Source organism: Salvelinus alpinus, chromosome 21, assembly GCF_045679555.1.
Source record: "Salvelinus alpinus chromosome 21, SLU_Salpinus.1, whole genome shotgun sequence".
In the NCBI taxonomy this organism is placed as follows: Eukaryota; Metazoa; Chordata; class Actinopteri; order Salmoniformes; family Salmonidae; genus Salvelinus; species Salvelinus alpinus.
Genome location: NC_092106.1, coordinates 21,813,214 through 21,826,937, shown reverse-complemented (window position 1 = coordinate 21,826,937; position 13,724 = coordinate 21,813,214). Strand labels below are relative to the sequence as shown.

General features: G+C 48.3%; 1 protein-coding gene across 11 annotated transcripts in view; it reads left to right on the top strand.

Annotated features, from left to right (window-relative positions):
* The window catches only part of LOC139548039 (synergin gamma-like), a 55,570-nt gene that overhangs the window by 22,915 nt on the left and 18,931 nt on the right, over positions 1 to 13,724 (top strand). For 4 of the 11 annotated variants that reach the window (XM_071357335.1, XM_071357334.1, XM_071357333.1 and 1 more), the window contains exons 3-15: positions 339 to 475; positions 1,225 to 1,352; positions 1,507 to 1,612; positions 1,776 to 1,890; positions 2,544 to 2,810; positions 3,933 to 4,211; positions 6,302 to 6,382; positions 6,549 to 6,745; positions 7,749 to 8,009; positions 8,218 to 8,345; positions 9,125 to 9,240; positions 9,505 to 9,570; positions 10,670 to 11,662. In XM_071357335.1, the coding sequence (XP_071213436.1) occupies positions 339 to 475; positions 1,225 to 1,352; positions 1,507 to 1,612; positions 1,776 to 1,890; positions 2,544 to 2,810; positions 3,933 to 4,211; positions 6,302 to 6,382; positions 6,549 to 6,745; positions 7,749 to 8,009; positions 8,218 to 8,345; positions 9,125 to 9,240; positions 9,505 to 9,570; positions 10,670 to 11,662 (2,874 nt within the window). The remainder of the gene's footprint in view (positions 1 to 338; positions 476 to 1,224; positions 1,353 to 1,506; positions 1,613 to 1,775; positions 1,891 to 2,543; positions 2,811 to 3,932; positions 4,212 to 6,301; positions 6,383 to 6,548; positions 6,746 to 7,748; positions 8,010 to 8,217; positions 8,346 to 9,124; positions 9,241 to 9,504; positions 9,571 to 10,669; positions 11,663 to 13,724) is intronic. The other 7 variants (XM_071357342.1, XM_071357340.1, XM_071357332.1 and 4 more) reach the window with 6 other exon arrangements.

Here is a 13,724-nt window from a genome sequence, read left to right as displayed (position 1 = left end):
CTAGTTCTATTCCCCAGTATTCCTTTTTTTACTCTGAGCTGTCACAGCACTCCACTCACAGAGGCAAAACAGATTGGGTTGTTGCTGAGCTTCTGTTTACTCTTCACTGTCCAGGAAATGTGCTTGCAATAATAATTCACTGCACAATGCTCATCTAGCCTATGTCTGGGGGAGTTCCAATAGCACACTCCAGTCCAGTTGGGCCAACTCTACTTATATAGTACATGTTCACGCTTTAATGACTACAGGTTATCTTTACGGTTTGCAACAACCCTTTGTCAGTATAGCCATTGCAGAGCTTATGATTGACTGGACATTTGTTGTGTGTTTTTGTCCAGGTATGATGCCCATGCAGCAACAGCAGCAACAACAGGGATTCCCTGGTATGGTTCAAGTCCAAATGCAGCCCAACATGCAAGGAATGATGGGAATGAACTTCGGAGGCCAGATGCCTCCTGGTGCCATGCCTATGCAGGTGGGTTGTGTGTGTGTGTACGAGTGTGTGTATTTGAAGGCAATGGCCACAACATATTCCTCTCATTACTCTAGAGCACGAAACTCATTCAACTGAGGGCCGAGTGTCTGCGGGTTTTCACTCCTCCCTTGTACTTGATTGATTAATTAAGTTCACTAATTAGGAAAGAACTCCCCTCACCTGGTTGTCTAGGTCTTAATTGAAAGAAAAAAAGAAAAACCTGCAGACACTCGGCCCTCCGTGGAATGAGTTTGACCCCCCTACTCTAGAGTGAAAGGTACTCTGTTTTACATTACTGGCAATGTGGTTCTCTGAGGTTTTAAATAAGCCAAAAGAAGAAGGGCAAGACCATCTCTCCTGTAATGCTGCTCTTTATAAGAGAGCAGACTGCCTCAAGCTACCTCTCTCATTCAGGCTAGACATTTAGAAGAAGGAGCCCTTTGCAGGGCATTGCTTCATCCTTACCAAATCCTCTGCCTTTATCTCTGTCTCTTTGCTCTTTCTTTTATCAAATGACAACTTTTCCTCCATTCACTGCTGCCATGTTAGGACATCTCTGCATTGCATAGTGTTAATAGCACACATTATTCCCAGTCTAAGTGGTTGTAGTTATGCAGTGATTGCTGTATGACAACCACTTTAGAAATGCATTGGTTTCCTGCTACTGCTGGGATAATATTGAATGAAAGGAATGCTATGATTGCTAACGAGACCTCCGCTTTGTGTGTGTGTGTGTGCGTTCTATGCAGGGTGGGATGGCCATGGGAATGCAGGCCCCTGGGATGCAGTTCATGGGCCAGCCACAGTTCATGAGCATGAGGGGCCCCGGGCCCCAGTACACTGCCGACATGCAGAAACAGATGGCCGAGGAACACCAGTAAGAGCCTTTCTCTCTCTGTCTCTGTCTGTCTTGCTCTCCCTTACTCGCTCTCTCTCTCTTTCCCCTCTCTGTTTTTCTCTACATGTTGTTCTGTCTGTCTATGTGATCAGTGTGTGTGTTAGCTGTATGCTCTCTATGTGTTGTTGTGTAGGAAGCGTCTGGAGCAGCAGCAGCGGATGCTGGAGGAGGACAGGAAGAGGAGGCAGTTTGAGGAGCAGAAACAGAAGCTGAGGCTGCTGAGCAGCGTCAAACCCAAGGTGAGCCACATCATCATCATGCCTGGCTACTGCCTCAGTACTGCCCTGGTTCGGTCCTAGTTCCCACAGTGTGATAAAGACACATGGGGTGCAATGTAGGACGCATCCATGCTGTCAGTCTAGACACATTCCCCTCCTGAGCCCTGCTTTGTCCCATCCACAGGGACAGATGGGGGCGAGTCGGGACGACGCGCTGGAGGCCATCAAAGGCAACCTGGACGGGTTCAGCAGAGACGCCAAGATGCACCCCACGCCATCCTCACACCCCAAGAAGCCAGGTACACTCATCAGTACAGTCATTGTCCTTCACTCTGTGTTTCCTCCTTATCTGTCCTCCAGGAGTCAGGACACAGCTCCACTCCCCTGCTGCCTGACTGAACAGCCTCCCCTGAGAATGATAAGGCTGCCTCTGGGGTGTAGGCACACAGACAGACAGATGAGACAGACAGGCTGGTGACTGCCAGACTATGTGACAGCAGCTGTTGCAATGGACAGAGCAGTCTGTATCTGCCTCTGTCTCTCACAAAGATTATTTCATACTTAGTAGGAGACCAACATAATCTTCTGTTTTTCTGTCACGTTTCACTTTGTTTTAAATCTTCAACTTGACCTACTGTGTCTCTCACTGTCATTACCTTGTGCGTTACAGAAAGTTGTCTATTAGCAAACATCAAACTAACCACCTTATTTATTTAGTATTAACTGATCTGACATCCTTAGTTCATACTAACTATGGACATTATCATATTTATTATTTCATATGATAAACATATTCAAAAATAATTTTCTTAAAGATGCGTGATACATTTTCTGATAATGCACAAACTAGCCTTTGTTTCACTACTATAGCACTGTGCACCGTGTACACCTCCTGTCATCGTAGCCTGTGTTGTCTTGTTCTGCCATTATCATTATTTCTCCATTTTTACAGACTCATCGCCATCCCACTCTTCTGTCACCTCTCACTCCCTCCCCCCTGCTTTCCCCGATGACGAGTTTAGTGACTTTATGCAGGGTCCCTTAGATGCCTCTTCCTCCTTCCCCCCCTCCTCCCAGGCCCATCCCCATTCTTTAGACCCAGGTCCTGGTCAGAGACCCTCCTCTGCCCCCTTCCCCCAGTCCCTCCCTGCCTCTATGTCCATTCTTACTGCCACCCAACACTCTACTGTCAACTCCAGCTCCCCATCTGCATTTCAAGGTAACTGTTTTTTGTTCACATCAACCTCTTAAGTCAGTGTTTAGTGTTCATAAGCAACCAATAACACAGTTTGGAAATTGTGACCAGTGCTGCTGATGCGACAATAAGCCGTACCGCATCGTGGTGTTGAAGACTCTCTAGCGTCAGACTCGGTTTGTAGTCAGTTTACTGTGTGTAAGCATACAGACGGCACGACAGATGGTCAGATCGCTTCAGCCTTTAAGATAACGCACACTACAAAGTAAACCGTGTGAGTGCTGTACCCAACAACCAGTTCTGCCTCCATTAAAATCAGTACTGACATTTAGTAGAATACTCCCAGTAACACGTGACTGTCACTGCTCACTCTGGCTGGCAGAGGCCCTGATAAGCCAGTTCTAGTGAGGAAGAGATGGAAGACTCTGACAGACAGTAAACACATCAGGAGGACAGGAGACAGAGCTGGTACTTGTCTCCCATCTGTCATGAGCCAATTAGATGGCGCAAACCTGCTCTAGCACAGGGGTGTCAAACATACGGCTGGATCCGGCCTGCGAGGGGGTCCAATCCTGTCCGCGGGTGGTCATTTTTAAATGACTAAAACCATATAGAAACTGCAGAAATGATAATGGACCTATATTCCTACAGTTTCTTGACTGTTTCCAGCTCGCTTATAATCCCGTGAATGATAGCTAAACAGACACGGACCATCGAAAATTCCAACCAATTTTCAGTGCGGCCCTCCGGACCTCGCTGAAGGCCGAATGCGGCCTCTGGGGCAAAATGAGTTTGACACCTCTGCTCTAGCTCTTTGATATGCTGCCAGTGCCACCGACCTGGAAAGTGATAGCCTAGTCTATCAGTAGCATTCAATAAATAGCCAGTGTCTCCACCTAGGTGCAAAAGTTGAACATATTTGTCATGTAATGTGTGAAGCTGCTGAAGCACTACATTTCTACACTTAAAGTGTCCCTGAGTTGAGATTTGCACACTGACTGACAGCTGTAAAGTAATGATGGACAGTTTCTGTTAAATCCAAATTCGCTCTACCCTCATTACTGAGGGGCCAATAGTACTAAGAAACAGGCATTATGAATGGTTGTGATATCAATCAGCTGTGTTCCTCCTCACCCACCTCTCTAGGCCCGTCCCTGGAGGAGAAACTGTTCTCCTCGTGTGATTTAACGGCTGAAAAGAAGGCCCAGGTTAGCTTTAAGTCCCAGAGGACCCTGGCCCCTAACCAAGCTACAGTCTCGGCCCAGTTTCATTCCAGCACCAAGGCCCGGAACTGGGCTGAGGCTCCTGGGGACCTGAGTTCTGCTTTCACTATAGAAACACCACAACCAGAGGCACCAGCACCGGGGCCCACAGCCCCCTCACCAACAGCCGACCCCCCTCCTCCCCAAACCAGTAGTGACGGTGGTGAGAAAAGAAACAATTTATTAACAGTCTCTTTCTCTGCCTTCGATCACTGCAGAATTAACACACAATCAGCGCGGAGCATGGGGCCTGTTTTTTCAAGCTAATGGTCGAATGCCCCCGATTCCTCTCTTATTTTGCAGCAAACACTTCAACGTTGACTAATAAGACTTCAGATAATGCGATTTTACTGTCTATACCCCTGATGCTTCTCTTGATTGTCCTATCTGTAATGGAAATCATACTAACCAACCCTAAAAGCTCTTGATGTCATTCATCCTGTTTTGTTGGGTAACTGCTTCGGGACTCTCCTATATAGCTGAGGAATCTTTCTGCCTGGCCCCTATTCCCTAAATAGAGCTCTGTAGGGAATAGGTGTCATTTGACGCCGTCAGAGAGAGACTGACGCATGCTGCTGACTGCTTGGGTTTAACACGGATGAGATGCTACGCTTGGATTGACCCGTACCTACTGGAGTCCCGTGGGTCTAGAGCTGGTGCCTCAGTCGGATTCTGCATGCCGCTCTGCCGCTCAGCCACTCTGCCTTTCTGCTGCTCTGCCACTTAGCCTCCCTGCGTTTCTGCTGCTCTGCCACTCAGCCTCCCTGCGTTTCTGCTGCTCTGCCACTCAGCCTCCCTGCGTTTCTGCTGCTCTGCCACTCAGCCTCCCTGCGTTTCTGCTGCTCTGCCACTCAGCCTCCCTGCGTTTCTGCTGCTCTGCCACTCAGCCTCCCTGCGTTTCTGCTGCTCTGCCACTCAGCCTCCCTGCGTTTCTGCTGCTCTGCCACTCAGCCACTCTGCCTTTCTGCTGCTCTGCCACTCAGCCTCCCTGCGTTTCTGCTGCTCTGCCACTCAGCCTCCCTGCGTTTCTGCTGCTCTGCCACTCAGCCACTCTGCCTTTCTGCTGCTCTGCCACTCAGCCTCCCTGCGTTTCTGCTGCTCTGCCACTCAGCCTCCCTGCGTTTCTGCTGCTCTGCCACTCAGCCTCCCTGCGTTTCTGCTGCTCTGCCACTCAGCCGCCCTGCGTTTCTGCTGCTCTGCCACTCAGCCACCCTGCATTTCTGCTGCTCTGCCACTCAGCCGCCCTGCGTTTCTGCTGCTCTGCCACTCAGCCGCCCTGCGTTTCTGCTGCTCTGCCACTCAGCCGCCCTGCGTTTCTGCTGCTCAGCCACTCAGCCGCCCTGCGTTTCTGCTGCTCTGCCGCCCTGCGTTTCTGCTGCTCTGCCGCCCTGCGTTTCTGCTGCTCAGCCGCCCTGCGTTTCTGCTGCTCTGACGCTATGCCTTTCTGCTGCTTTGCCACTCAGCCTTTCTGCCGCTCAGCCTTTTTCCCGCTCAGCCACTCTGCCGCTCAGCCACTCTGCTGCTCTGACACTCTGCTACTATCTATTTGCTCTCGTTTGTTTGTCTTTCTCCTCAGTCGCTCGGTGTCTGTCCCAGGGAAATGTGGAGGTTACTCATCATAGAGGTCTGATGAGAGGATTTGCTGCTTGAGTCAACATTTGTCATTTCAACGTACTAGTCTGAGGCTTCCATTGAGGCATCTTCCTCTCCAAATGCACCTTGTTAAGTGTATTTTAGGAGCTGCTTTTACACCTGCTGTAACACTAACTCCACCCTAGTACAGTAATGAAAAAATGACCTCATGGTTGCACAGAAGATTTAGAACAATGTTAGTATGAATTGAAAAGAGAGGCTCATTTATTTGTTTGACAACCCAAATCCAACCCTATCTTCCCTCTCAGGAGCTGTTGGAGTAGTTGGTTCTGGTTCAAGGACAGATGAATAGTTGTATGAAGCACCAGGAAGCTTAGGATGTGGCATCCCAAATGGCACCCGATTCCCGTTATAGTGCACTACTTTTGACCAGATCCATATGGGCTCTGGTCAAAGGTAATGCACTAGGGTGCCATTTGGGATGCATCCTTAGTGAATCAGTGCAGAGCAGCGTTACACTTCTACTCAGATCTCTAGACAGGTGGAGAATACTATACAGGCAGGCTCTGGTCTGGTGAGATGCTGAGCAGAGCAGGTCGTACACCCAGCCCTAAGTCTCTGCTTCAGCTCCTAACCTAACTGTCCCTGTGTTGCTGACAGCAGGTGTTGGTGGTTACCCTCAACAAGAGCACATCCAGCCCATGGTACCAGGCTGGCTCTACAACGACAGCCTCATCCCAGGTAAACGCCTACGTTTTGGAACAGGTTTCTACCAATGATGTATTATGGTCTATCGTATCTACTCAGATCCTTTCCAACAAGTCAATCAGAGAAAACTTCCTAGTTCTACCCAGTCTTTCTGTAATATGTTTGACCTGTTGCTATGCCTTCTCTTTCTCCCTTCCAGAGATGTTCAAAAAGGTCCTGCAGTTCACCATGACTCCGGGGGGCATCGACACAGCCAAGCTCTACCCCATCCTGATGTCATCAGGCCTGCCCAGGGAAGCACTGGGCCAGATCTGGGCCTCAGCCAATCGCACCACGCCTGGCATGCTGACCAAGGAGGAGCTCTACACAGTCCTGGCTCTGATTGGTGTGGCACAGGTAGGCATTTGCATCACCTTATGTTTTTTTAAAGGGTCTGAGTTATTAACAACAGAAAGATTTGAGTTTTTTTTCTGTCAGTGGGGACATAAGACCATCCTTCACTGTGATCTTTTCTTCATGTGAAGTAAAGGACAGTCCCTAATATTATGTTTCATTGCACCTTACTTCACTTCAGTAGTTAGGCCTACTGCATGCTATGACGTGTGCAGTTGAGACATGCTATGACGTATGCTATGGCGTGTGCAGTTGAGACATGCTATGACGTGTGCAAAAGGAGACTGATAGTGAGTGACTGTGCTGAATCTATGATCTGGGAGGGTGGTGGTGGTGGTGTGACTGAGCTCAGGCAGCCAGGTGAAGGTGACTGAATCTCTTCCCAGCCTAGTGTGACAGCAGACCTCTTATCTCCCCCTGCCTGGCCCGGCCCTGCCTCTCACCAGCACCCCTAGGAGACTGACAATCCCAGGCACCTCACAACTCACTCTGCATGCCACTGCCACAGCGAGAATAATAACACTTATTTAGTTATGTAAATGTAAGAGCCTTGAGGGAGTGCCGCCATGAGCTGCATCCTTTGTAGAGTGATGAAAAGGTTTGAGAAGCCGGCGCCAGTGGAGGCTGTTAAAATGGAACTTGACTTTAATGAATTATTTATTTCAGCAAAACATCTGTCTGGCTCCTGCTGGATGGAATAGAATGTTAATAGATGATTGGGAAGGATGAAAGATAAATCACAATGTTCCAGCATCACTGCTTTATAATAACGATGCACTCATACTGACAGTATTGTCTGTTCAATATATGATGACGGTGCCTTTGCGATGTTTAATGCCCCCGTTTAAGTAACTTTCTAAATGTCCAACATATGAAAATCCACATTAACGCATTAAGCAGTTACTCAACTTGAACTTTCAGTGATGTCACACTAACAGTCCATCATTCTGGAGACACAGCCTCATCTGAACCTGACCACTGATCCCTGTTGATCCCGCCCCTGCAGAGTGGTCTTCCAGCCATGAATGTGGAGATCCTGAGCCAGTTCCCCTCTCCCCCGGTGCCCAACCTGCCTGCCCTGGCCATGGCTATGGCCCCTGTCATCCAGCACCAACACCAGCAGCCCATGATGACTCAGCCCCCTGTCCCTGTGTCCATGGCCATGCCTACACCAGCACCAGCAGTCATGGGCAGGGCTCCTCCTGCTGCTCCTTTACCCTCCGCCCAACCACCCACCAACTTCATCACCAACTTCCCACATGTGCAGGTAACACATCCAGCCAATGGGCCAACCAAGCCTCTCCATAGTACATACAGATACATGTGGTTTCATTTCACATTATGTATAATAGTATGTTTAATTTATGCCATTTAGTAGACGCTTTTATCCAAAGCGACTTAGAGTAGTGTGTGCCTTCATTCTGTGCTGTTTACTTTGGTCACTCATGTGTCCATCGTCTTGGTGGTGTGTTTAGGGGAAAGCAGACGATGATGACTTCCAGGACTTCCAGGAGGCCCCCAGGGCAGGAGGAGGGGATCAGTCCTTCACTGAATTCCAGGGGGAAACCTTCCCCACCACCACATCCTCTCTGCACCAGAACAGGTACAGTGCTGACTGACTGACTGACTGACTGGAGTGACTGACTGACTGGAGTGACTGACTGACTGGAGTGACTGACTGACTGGAGTGACTGACTGACTGGAGTGACTGACTGACTGGAGTGACTGACTGACTGGCGTGACTGACTGACTGGAGTGACTGACTGACTGACTGCCTTCCTTCCTTCCTTCCTTCAGTGGCTGGATCAGTGTTTGGTATTACTTTAAATCAGATTACACATTCTGTATGGAAGTAAAGCTGAATGCTACATGTTATACAGGTGTTGTGCATAACAATTGCACCTCGCCATCTCTTAATGAATCCATTTCAATGGACAGTAGAGTTGCTTTATATTACTTTTCAAACCCTGCGTGGGGAGTCTGTCTCTCATTGTTTCCTCCTGCGTATCTCCAATCCCCCGGTTTCAGATCCCTTTCTAATTTAAAGGAAGCCCCATGCTGAATCTTCAGCCAGTCAGGATAGACAGGTGTACTCTGACAGCAGCAGTACAGTGGCTCTTAACGAGATGATGTTCAGTGGAAGGCTTCAGGAGAGATCCCTCATTCCCTCCAGGCTTTTGATTCCCGGGTCTTATCTACAGTCCAGTATGGTGTACAACTGCAGTGGAATTTCACCATTGTATGTGTCCAATCAGCTCAGGCAGCTTAAGGGGATTAAGGTAGAGGAGATGGGCGCAGCATTGACCCCCAGAGTGTGTCCCCAATCGCACCCTATTCCCAGACTCCCCTGTGGACTGAGCATGGTGTGTTGTCTGTCTGCAGTGCTCCTGCCATTCTGACTCCGGTCTCTGGCTCCTCCTCGTCATCCTCTGATAAGTATGCTGTCTTCAAGCAGCTCTCTGTGGAGGAGCCTCCAGAGCCCACTCAGCCTGCCGCAGGTACACACTCAACTGGCCCTACAACACGCACACACACACACACACACACACCTCAACAACTAATCACTACTGATACACATCCTCCACCACAACTAACAGATGTGTAGAAAATAGAAGACATTTCTGATGATGTTTATCGTAGAATACTTGCCTAATAGTATTTGAGTGGTATTGTAGTACAGTACATTTGCCTGCCTGCCAAATATGCTGTCATTTATCATTCAGTTGAAAGCGTACCTGTTTTGTTTATCTCGTTTGACCCAGATTTTGACGGAGACAAATACAGTGTGTTCCGACAGCTGGAGCCACCAGGTGACAGGAAACCAGTAGGTAAGTAGAGCTCTCCCTCCCTGGCTCTGGGCTGGGTCACGCTTATGCAGTTCCCAAGCCAAACCCCACAGCTTCCAGGCCTTTTGACAGAGAGTGCGTAGTGGGACTGGGCTCTGAGATGGTCCCTGTACTCAACAGATGGCTAGAGGAAGAAACTGACAGACCTTTAAACACAAAGTCACAGCAGCCTTGGAGGAGAAAATACTTTGGATGACTGACTTGTTTTTGTAGGTAGACAGAAATAGGTTGGAGAGAGACTGTGTACCAAGAAGAATACTGTTTGTATAATATCTGAGTGGTCTGTGTGCTTTTATGTTGCACACATTTCCAGAGTACTCAGTACATTCAGCAGTATCCCTGATGTCGGTCTGTTTCCTGCTGTTCCCTGTTTCACTAGGACAGTTTCCGATGGGGACAGCAGTTCCCACGACTCCAGTAAGTCCTGCCTGAGTCTGATTGCAGTGACCTTTCCTGTGTGTTGCCTGCCAGGCTCACTCTCCATAGTGAGCCCATTAGTTAAATCTTTCCCACAAAACAGCAGTGGTGTGAACACCATTTCATGCTTCTGTCATTGCAGTGGTGTGAACAGCCCCTAAAACAACAACTCTCTCTACCCACTTTTCCTTTGTGGGTTTTCTTATAGCCCTCCTGTCATGATTGTGTGGTTTTAAAAACATGGCACTACTGAGGAAGTCTTTGTAGATTGTAGTAAGGGAGTTCTTTCCTCTGAAGTCGCAGCTTAATCATGTGCTGTTCCAGTTAGGGACTGACAGATGGCAAGTGCTTGTGGTGGTGGTGTGTCTCTGTAGACAGCCCAGCCTGGTTTGTGCACTGCTGTCTGCTGCTGCTGTTCTCTCATAGCAGTGTCTCGGACTACAGCCCAGTGCAGTTCTCTCCACAGCTTGAAATTCACCACGAGCCTCCGCTATGTGACAGAGCTGTAACTAATCCCCTCTCTTTCTTGTAGGATTGTGAAATTAGAAAAAAATCCGGAACTGAGGCGACTGATGTTACTTTGTGTTATGCCAATGTCCTCTCTGTCTGGCTGCTGTGTTAAGTGCTTTTGCAATGCCTTTCAATTGTTCTGTTTGTTTCGCAGGGGAAGGATTTGCCGATTTCAAGTCTGTCAGTGTGGATGATGGCTTCACAGACTTTAAAACCGCCGACAGCATCTCTCCACTAGAACCTCCAGACCAGGCCAAGATGTTTCAGCCAGCCTTCCCTCCTGCTTTCCCTAACTCTCAGTCTCTACCGCAACTACAACACCAGCTACATCAACAACCAGCAGTCTCTCTCTCTCAGCCTAAAAGCCCTCTCAACATGGCTGACCTGGATCTCTTCTCCTCTATGGCTCCCTCAGTCCCCACCCCTGCTGAGATCAAGCCCAGTCCCTTCCCCTCTGTGCCCCCCTCTCTAGTGCTCCCACCAGACAGGGCCAAGCCCCCCGGGGGTGGGTCCGAGGACTTTGGTGACTTTTCCCTTTTTGGCCCCACCTCCTCTTCTGAGGCTGCTCCTATTGGCCCTGATGTGGGAGGGGGTGTGGCAGCGTCTCATGATGACTTTGCAGACTTCATGGCTTTCGGCAGCTCTGGGGGGGAGGCCAAGGGTGAGGGGTTGAGGTCTGGAGAGGGAAGGGCACAGGGGAGAGGAGAGACCATCACCGCTCCACAGCGCCCCCAGCAGGGCTCTGACAAGTATGACGTGTTCAAGCAGCTGTCTCAGGAAGGAGGCCTGGCATATGACGACAACAAGCACAGCGCCGGCGGCTCGTTCTCTTCCCTCAGGAGCGAAGCAGATGACTTCACCGACTTCCAGTTGTCCAAGTTTTGCACAGCGCTGGGGGCCTCGGAGAAGAGCCTGGTGGATAAGGTGGCAGCCTTCAAACAAGGAGGCAAGGAGGACTCGGCTTCAGTCAAGTCCCTAGACCTCCCATCCATCGGGGGCAGCAGCGTGGGCAAGGAGGACTCTGAGGACGCTCTGTCAGTGCAGCTGGACATGAAGCTGTCAGACATGGGCGGAGACCTGAAGCACGTGATGTCAGACAGCTCTCTGGATCTGCCGGGCCTCTCGACCCACCATACCCCTGCCGCAGGTGAGGAACTAGTGCGCCTCCTCTGGTGAGGCCCCGCCCAGTCACACATAAAGAACCAATCGTAGGCCTGGCGGTGGCCCCTCTGTCTCCACCCCCCTCAGTGCCCCTTAGTTCCCACTAAACCAGGAGTTAGACTAGAGGGCAAAGCAGTGAGCTAGCTCATCCACATCACTGCTGAATCATGATGAGACAGTCAAACGCCACACACTATTATCATATCATCTCATCACACCCACCAGTCATTCATTCCCAAACCCATCATTACCTGGTATTCATTTCAGCGTATTTATTCACTTAATATTTATTTATTATTTATTAAACATATTAAGGTACTTTAGATGAATTTATTTATTGTTAATTTGTTTAGCATTTGTAGCACAGACAAAAAGCAAAGTCCTCTCCGCCTCCTCTTAGCTCCATTCATATAGAGTTGATGAGAGACAGTCAGGTTGATGTGATGTAGTCAGTCTGCTCTATGCTACCACTGGCCTTCATTCCCTGTCTGTGCTGTCATAGCCCACATCGCTCATCACCTCAATGCACCTTTTGTCTCCCCAGTCGTGATTGTGTGTGTGTTGACGTGTTGAGGGATGTGACTAAAATAGCTGAATGCAGATGAACACAGGGACATGTAATGGTGATGGGCCTTTGTACCAGGAGATGTTATTTATTCTCATCACTTTCAGAATGGCCAGTTCCTGTATGCTGCAATCGGCTTTCATTTTACTCACAGCAAGCCAAATTCTTCCTCAGATTGATTATATTATGTTGACGCTTAATGCTCAGTTATCAAATCAAGCATGATGATAATAAGAGGCGTACAAGAAAAATGTGTAAAGATGTTCCCTGATAGTGGACATACTTATTATGTGAAAAGAAAGTATTTATGAAAAGGCAGAACGTATTTATGAATGGCAGAAATCACCTCAACCTCTACAGTTTATAATATTGCATTGAGTAAATTGTTTTGATTGCTCATTGTGTGTTGGTATGTGTGAGTGTGATTGGTTGATTGTGTTTTGTATGTGTACGAGTGAGTTTTCCTACGATGTGTGAGAGTATACAGTAGAGGCACAAAGGCACTGCTCTCAGGGTCTGCCCTGCCCTGAACCTCTGAATGGAAACACTCTCATGGAATCTAATTAGCCTTAATGTCCAGGCATTGTCCATATCAGCACCCTCTCCTCTCCCTTCCCATGATCATAATTCATTTACCAAGCATCTCATCTTCCATGTCATGTCTCATATATTCCTTCAAGTACAAGGTCTCTCCTTACAGCCTCTGTGTGTGAGCAGCACACTCCTTTTAGCACCCAGTTTGCAGTGAGATGTCCTTATATAGACTATAATATTTCAACACTAGCCAACATATCAGTTCATTGGTTTTAGCAGTTTGGGCAAGGGGCATCTCAATCAAATTCCATCTAGGAATTGACCATATGAGTTATTCTAAATCGGAAATGATCGATGTAATGATGCCAATTTATTTGTTTCAGTTTTATTGCACATCGGAATAAATCAACTTTCAGTTGAACTGAAATGGTTAGGCTACTCTCGAAGGAGAGAGTAAGACAATAACCAATGGCAACTGATCCCGGAGCTGCAGCAAAATGGTTGCCATTAATATGATGAAGATAGTGTAGTGGAGTATTGAAAACATTCCCCAGAACCTGTTAATTGCTTCTCCTTTTATTCTGACCCACGTTCAACCAATCAGTATTGCTGTTCTTGTACAGCACCAATCAAATCTCATCGCTGAGAAAGCGTACAGTAGCAGGCCTTGGAGTGTGAAACCCTGTTCAAGCCTGGAGTAAATGTAACCAACCTTAAAGAGACAGTATCTATTTTTCCCAACCGGTGCTCCTTTGGGTCAGAGCTGCTCAAAAGGAAGCCTTTTCATTTGTCTTTGATATTCAGGTATGTTTTGTAATGTGTGGGTCCATGAACAGGCTCTCTGAGAACACACTGAAGTTAGTGATACCCTCCCTGCCTTGCTTTTTTTGCTGCAGTGTGCCTGCCTGTTCAATTTGTGAAATTGACAAGAACATATTATAGGATTACA